The 7626-nt window shown below is 46.9% G+C and overlaps 1 protein-coding gene across 1 annotated transcript; it reads left to right on the forward strand.

The window, feature by feature from the left end:
- The first annotated feature begins 414 nt into the window (after positions 1-414).
- CCDC70 (coiled-coil domain containing 70) lies at positions 415-7414 on the forward strand. Its single transcript, XM_080798782.1, has 2 exons — positions 415-624; positions 6471-7414. The coding sequence occupies exon 2, from the start codon at positions 6500-6502 to the stop codon at positions 7271-7273; it is 774 nt and encodes a 257-aa protein (XP_080654908.1). The 5' UTR covers positions 415-624; positions 6471-6499; the 3' UTR covers positions 7274-7414.
- Positions 7415-7626: the final 212 nt, after the last annotated feature.

The raw sequence follows: 7626 nt of genomic DNA on the forward strand, positions 1-7626 counted from the left end.
TACAAAGCGAAGGTCAAGCAAAGCTTTATTTTGCATCAAGCACGAGAATCAGACTGACCGGTCAGGGCCGTCTCTTGCAAAGAGGCGACCCCTCCCAGCCTCACAGACTTACTTTTATAGAGGAAGTATAGCCAGGCTATACACAGGTGGCCAATGAGATTGCAATACATAGAGAAAACTACACAGTCATACTAGGTCTGCAACACACAGAGAAATCTGCTAGGTTTCACAGGGGTGGCCAATTGAATTTCAATTTACCCTAGTAGATATATGCTCGCCCCACTGATTGGCTGTCTCTACCTGGCCTGACCTGCCCTTGTATCTGGGCTTTGCAAGTAAGTTCCTCTGGGAGGGGCAGGGTCAATCTAAGTTCACTGCATAAACAACAAAGTGGCTCCCTCTGATTAAGTAGGCCCTTACAGTAGTAAAAACTCAAAGAGATGCATGAGCCGGCACATCACAGTCAAACTGTCAAAAGCCAAAGACACATCACAGTCAAACTGTCAAAAGCCAAAGACGGCATCTCGAGAGAAGCAAGAGAAAGGATTCATCACCTACAAACCCACAACTGCAATGTGGTTTTCCAGAAGCCGGCTCCTGGACACCATCCAGGTAGAATGTGAGGTAACAATCATTTGTGAGTCATCAATAGCCACCCTGTTGGTGAAGTCAAAGATGGAAGATGGGCAAGTTCTTCTCTCTCTACTCCTTAAAGTCTCCTACCCATCCTGGCCCTCCCTACCCTGTGAGTCAGGACTGAGAGGGGCAGAGGGGTCACTGCAAACAGCGTTAGGGGGTCTGTGATGTAACAATGGTTGCCTGTCCTCTGAGGGCTAGGGTACTTGCCCACTTGGGAAACAGCTAAGTAGTAAGTAACTGTTGGCTTTAGATTGGATAGTAGTGGTTTGAAGCATAGAGTTATACATAATGTTTTCCTTAAAATTACATTCTTGTCCTGAAGTACTATACTGAAGATGAGGCATGTTTCTTTGATTCATGTTTTTATATCTCTGTAGGTACACATTTACAGTTTTATCTTTTGCTTTATATCTACATACGCTTCTGTGTATTTGATATACTTAATTTATCTCTTCTTCAAAGATAATTTAAGTCGTCATGAGAAAAACTTGCAAATGAATTTTTCTCTAATATTCTAACCCAGAGACTCCCCTTCGTTCAGTTGCCATTTACTTAACATGTATTATGTACTGTTGTTTTACTGGATACCGGACACAGAGATGCGAGACGGAGTGTTCCTAGTGGGACAAGAGGGGCATCTGCTCAGTCTTAACTTGGTGGAGACAGGGGTGTCAGGAGAGGCTGTTAGAGGAGGTGACCGAGTCCTGAAGAGTCAGCTGGGGGAAGTGAAGTGGGGTTAGGCAAAGGCTATCCAGGGAGAGGGAACAGCATGGTGGGGAACTGAGGAAACCTTGGCATTTTTGAGGCTAGAGCCTAGGCATCAGGGAAGGTGGCTGAGAGATACAACAAAAAATGGCTTTCTTTTTATTGAGCCCTTACTATGGGCCAGGTACTGGGCTAGGTACTTGACATACCCAATTCATTCTCTGTAAGAGCTCCAAGAGGTGTAGGTACTGCCTTCTGAGGATAAAGCACATTCCATTGGGAAAAGGAGGCCACGAAGAGATGGGGAAAGAGCGGTCTAGGAGGTGGGACCAGAGCAGGATGGCCTCGTGTTATAGAAGCCAAGGGGAAGGAGCTTCAAAAAGGACTGATGTCAAATGCTACCCAGAGGTCAATGAGGACAAAGGACTAAGCAACTAGCAAGTCACTCATGATTTTGACAAATACAATTTCAATGGCGGAAGGAGGCAAAAGACAGATTCCTGGCAGATGAGGCATACATGCAATTCAGAAGTGGTGGATAGTGATAGGCGGCTGCTCTTTGAGAAGACTCTTCAAGGAGGAGGAGAGGGCTAGCAAATGGGCACAGGGAGTTAGCGGATTCTACGGTCGGGCAGTTGGGTGGTCATTTGAAGATGAGAGGGACTAAAGTGTGTTTGTGTGCCCAGAGGCCAGAATGAGCAGAGAGAGAGAGGTGGGGGGAGGGGGAAGGCGCAGGAATGTGGGATTGCTGAGGAAATAATGTTCCCACTGGGTTGTGAGGAGGTGGGGGTGGGGAGGAGCCCAAAGGAGAGCGTTAACCCGGATGTGGATGCCAAGACGGGGTGCTGGAAGCTGAAGAAGCTTCAGCCCGTGGGCCTCTGTTTCTCCACACGTAGCAACCCAGATCCTCTGGTAACAAGGGGCAGTCCTTGAACACTTGACTTACAATACACTTATTTCTTGTCAGCAAGTGCCATAAGCAGATTTCTCCTGCTGTTGCCAAGCAGGCAGTCAGACTCAGGGGTGAAAAGCCGGTAGAGTGCACACTTAGTGCTCACGGACCTGTGATTTGTAGATTTTTTTCTCAAGTGACTGCATGGACTGAGCCAGCCCCCCGGAACTGACTTCTCCACCCAGCTTTGAGGGGCTCTCTCCTCATGAATGCCCACACTGTTCGTGGAGCACAGCCCTGAGAGGAAAGCCCGCCAAGAGCAACAACCAGTGTTAGAGCAGCAAATGCGTGCAGGCACGGAAAGAGCCAGAGAAGAAGAGCTTGGAAGAAACTGGACAAGAGAAATGTGGACTTAGGCAACTGTTGGTATCTCTGGCCAAAAGGAGAAGGGATTTTATTAATCTGAACCCGTGAGGGCTCTAGTTAGTGCGAACATTACCCAAGGAGTAAGAAATAAAGCTTTAGTGTAATTTTGGAAGGTGGTTACTTTTGGTGTTGGGATAGGTCCTGGAAACATTTCAGAAGAAAGTCAGAAGCCTGCCCCAAAATGGTTTTTTGGTTGGTTGGTTGGTTGGTTTTGTTTTGTTGCGAATAGGGAACAGACAGGTTCCACGTATGAAAGTAGACTTTTGTGAGTGTTGTTTCGTTGTTTATTGAAAAATATAGTTATTTTCTTCAGTGGTAACATTCCATCTTCTTTGATTTGCTTTTTAGGGTGGGAGTCGGCATAGTTTTCTCCAGCAGTAGGATTGTGTGAGGAGAAAAGAAGTTCATTTAAAATTAGTGACCAAGTTGCTAAATGTTATCATTAAGTTGTTATCAGTAAGTCAAGGACTTGATACAAATGCTGTCACTCTTACACACACACACACACACACACGTCTTCCTAGTGAAAATATGAGCCCGATGGTGTTTACAAACAGTATTGTTTGACCACGTAATGCACTCCTAGCACTTACTAACAGAATCTTGACTCACCTACTTAATTGTTTGAATGGGTTTTTAACTTGCTCAAGCTTGAGTTATGTAATGAGGTTAATCAAGGCGCCCATCTCACGGTATGGTTAAAAGGATTAAACAGATAATGCTGGTAAAGGGCCCAGCATCAAAGGGCTGGATGAATGTGCATGTAGTTGGTGTTGTGCCTGACATTGTAATTAGAAAGCTGATTGCGGTTGACTGCAGTCCTGGACTCCCGCTGACCCTGAGGCTTTGCCCACAGTTTCCTAAACCAGTTCAACAAATACTTGTTGAAGGCCTGCTTTGTGTTCTCGTAAAGGAAAGCAGTAAATGTAGGCACTTGAAGAAGGAGGCACTTTTTCCCACCTCAAGATATCGACAGTAACATAAATAAGACAAATAACCATAATACAACATAGAAAATCAAAGTTCCAAAATTCAGTGAAATTCAGTTCAAGTCAACCAACATTTTTATCAATTACCTCTTATATCCACAGCTTCATATGAGATACTGGGTTACAGGGATGGCAACAAGGCACACCCACACCTGATTTCAACCAAATGTGACAAGTAAATCAGGGACTGGGTAGACACAGTACGATGGAAGAGGTGGTGATTGACTTCAGCTGGAGGTAGCTTTTTTTTTTTTAAAGATTTATTTATTTATCTGAGAGGGAAAGAGGGAGAGCATGGTGGGGAGGGGTAGAGGGAGAGGGAGAATCTCAAGCAAACTCCCTGCTGAGCACAGAGCCTGATGCGGGGCTGAGATCACGACCTGAGCTGAAACCAAGAGTCGGACAGATGTGTAACCAGCTGCCACCCAGGCCCCCTGGAGGGTCCAAGTAGCTTTCAGAGGGGACAGCGCAGACAAGAATTTAAGCCCACAATGGGAGAATATGGAGGATGCAGCAAGTTCCTTGGCTTGGCGGCAAGAAACTGCGGGTTTTGTCCAGAGAACCGGATATAGTCTATTATTACTGAAACTTAGCTTTGGAGACAGTGAGCATCTTATCAGGGTGTTGGATTGGGCTGGGGCGTCTTCAGAGCTTTGTGAGCAGGCGTGATATGACGTGTTTTAGAAACACCCCTGGGGCGGATGGAAGAGTAAGATCAATTCCAAAGCGACAGGAGATGGTGGGAGGTGTCCTGGCCTGAACCAGTTGTGGTCAAGGAGATGAAGCAGGGGCCTTGGTTTCAAGAAATGTTAACCGGGAGGGTTGGTAATGGATTCAAAGTCTGGTGAGGAAGAGGAAGGAGTTGGGGTGAGCTCCAGGTTTCTGCTTGTGTGGCCGAGTGGATATGGCGGTGCCACCAGCTACCCGCAGTGGAGCCACAGTCTCTCTTAAACATGCATACACACACACACACCCCAGCTGTGTCCTTCCTTCTCCCTCCGTTCTCTCCTCCCAAGTCAGAAAATGGAAAAAGGAGAAAGACCAGAAATTCTCCATTGCGTGGTGCTCCGCCAGGCCCACTGAGTGAGGCCGACCCTGGCAGCTGCTTCCAGAAAGCTCAAAATGGAAGTCAAGGGCCTCAGCGGGGGCACGCCCTCCTTGTCCTCCCTGTTTCTACCCATTCTCCAATGTCTAACCCTTTCTGTCATCCCTTGACCCACCTTTGCAGTTACTGGAATGTCGGTAGAGAGTTCTGAAAGTTCTGATACCTGACACCTCAGATATATGGCAATGTTTTCCTCTCCCTCTCCCTGTTCCGTTCTTATCTTTTCCTTTCTTTTCTTCCTTCTTTCTTTCCCTTCCTTCCTTCCTTTTCCCCTAGCTTATATTTTATCGTGAAATACAATACACTAACTGGAGTACATAGAGTATAAACATAGAGCTTAGCACATTTTTCTAATGAACACACATGCAACCATCATCCAAGTCAAGAAACAGAAGACTGCAAGCCCCTCAGAAGCCCCCCTCACATCCTCATCTAGTCACCCCCCCTTAGTATCACACCTCCCTCCCCACCCTCCCCCCTACAAGTAACCACTATCTCAAATTATGGGACTCACGTCCTTGTTGTGCCTTTTTGTGTTATCGCCTATGCATATGTCCATAAACAACAGAGTTTAATTTTGCCTCTTTGGGAACTTAATTTTTTGAAATCCTTTGATCCTGGTTCTTTCTTTCAACATTTATGTTTATAAGATTCACCCACATTGTTGCACAGAGCTATGCTCTCCAGTGCGTGAACAGACTACCATTTTTAAGTTCTGTTCTATTGTGACGATCATTGGATTGTTTGCAGTGTTGAGCTTCCCTGAACAAAGCTCCTCAGACATTCTTATATGTGTATCCTGGTCACGATTCATAAGTTTCCTCCAGGTACATATCTGGAAGTGGAGCTGCAGGGTCATAAAATGTCTTCCCTGCAGTGCAATGTTACTCCCTGTTGTGAGAGCTCCTCTTTTCCATATTCTTACCAACATGTGGCATTGTCTCTCAACTTATTGTTTTGAGCCTCTGGTCCCCAAAAAGACTTTTCTACTAAAACAGTCCCCTATAGGTCAGTGGGTCTCACGCTCTGTTTTCCAGGTGACCTGTGACAGGATATTCACATATGTGGCACCCTGTCCTGAGCGTGACCATGAGAAGGTTATGAGCAATCCCCAAGTGAGAATGACACAACTTTAAATGAATTCTGGTGGACATCTGGATGGCTCAGTGGGTTAAGCTGCTGCCTTCAGCTCAGGTCATGATCCCGGGATCCTGGGATCGAGTCCCGCATCAGGCTCCTTGCTCACTGGGGAGCCTGCTTCTCTCTCTGCCTCTGCCTGTCAGTCTGTCTGCTTGTGCTCTTTCTCTCTCTCTCTGACAAATAAATAAAATCTTTAAAAAAATAAATGAATTCTGGTTGGTTTAACAAAAGTAAGTCATCTGGGGGTTGCAGTACTTTATTATTTAAAAGCAAAAAATCCCATGACACACCCCTTAAGTGAGCACAACATACTCGTGTGTTCTGGTGCCCTTGTTGAGAACCCCTGTCCCTGTTGGCTGAGACTCTATGATTTTAGCAGCCTTGAGCTTGAATATACTAACTGCCTCTTCAGCCCAAAGCCATGACCCCCCGGCATGTTTGTCTACCAAATCTTGGCTCTCACAAACACAGCTGATGGGACAAAGAGAGAAACGGGTAATACAGAAAATACAGACCCAGGGGCTTGTTCTCTGGCATATGATACTCATGAACATGTTTTTGTGGTCTCCCACAGGGTTTGACCAGCTGACCTGGACTTGGCCAATGGCCCTGTCCTCCATCATGGCCACCGCACCATTCTGGCTGACTAAGATGTTTCCCTTCAAGGTGAGCAAATGGATGGGGCTTGCTTGCTTCCGGTCAATGGTAGGCTCCTCACCCAACATTCGCCAGAAGAAACTAATCTATAAACTTCAGGAGGAAAAGGCCTTTCGGGAAGAGATGAAAATTTTTCGCGAGAAAATAGAAGACTTCAGGGAAGAGATGTGGAATTTCCAAGGCAAGATCCGTGCTTTCCGGGGTCAGATCTTAGGTTTTTGGGAAGAGGAGCGACCTTTCTGGGAAGAGGAGAAAACCTTCTGGAAAGAGGAAAAAACCTTCTGGGAAATGGAAAGATCTTTCCGAGAAGAAGAGAAAACGTTTTGGAAAAAGTACCGTACCTTTTGGAAGGAGGATAAGGCCTTTTGGAAAGAGGACAATGCCTTATGGGAAAGAGACCGGAGCCTTCTTCAGGAGGACAAGGCCCTGTGGGAGGAAGAGAAAGCCCTGTGGGTAGAGGAAAGAGCTCTTCTTGAGGAGGAGAAGGCCCTGTGGGAGGATAAAAAGTCCCTCTGGGAGGAAGAGAATGCCCTCTGGGAGGAGGAGAAAGCATTTTGGGTAGAAGGTGGTCATATTGCCGAGGAGCAGATACCTGAAGACAGGCACTATAACGCCGATGGAGGGCCACAATCCCCAGCCGAGGAGCAGATACCTGAAGACAGGCACTATAACGCCGATGGAGGGCCACAGTCCCCAGCCTTCTCCCGAGGCAGAGCTTGAGCCCCAGAAACAAGGGTCACAGGGTCCAGGCTCTGCTGGATTGGGATTCAAGTCCAGGATGACCCCATGTGTGGGAGAAAATATGCGCTTGTTGGTCTCCTTGCTTCAAAAGATCTAATAAAGTCCTGAGGAGAGGTTTGGAAAAACAACTTCTTCAATAGGGCCAGCTTCATTTTTTCTCCGAGGCCATATTCCCACCCGCCAGGCTGCACGGCCGTCTGCACACAGCTGGGTTCTGCGCGCTTCCCCCTGAGCCCCGCATGTGTGAGTGTCCGTGAACAGAGACCCTGTGGCTCTCTTTGAAAGTCAGAATGGGGGAGAAGAGAGGCTCAGACAACTCCAGCTAGAGACAG

This window comes from Martes martes (genome assembly GCF_963455335.1).
Source record: "Martes martes genome assembly, chromosome: 3".
Lineage (NCBI taxonomy): Eukaryota > Metazoa > Chordata > Mammalia > Carnivora > Mustelidae > Martes > Martes martes.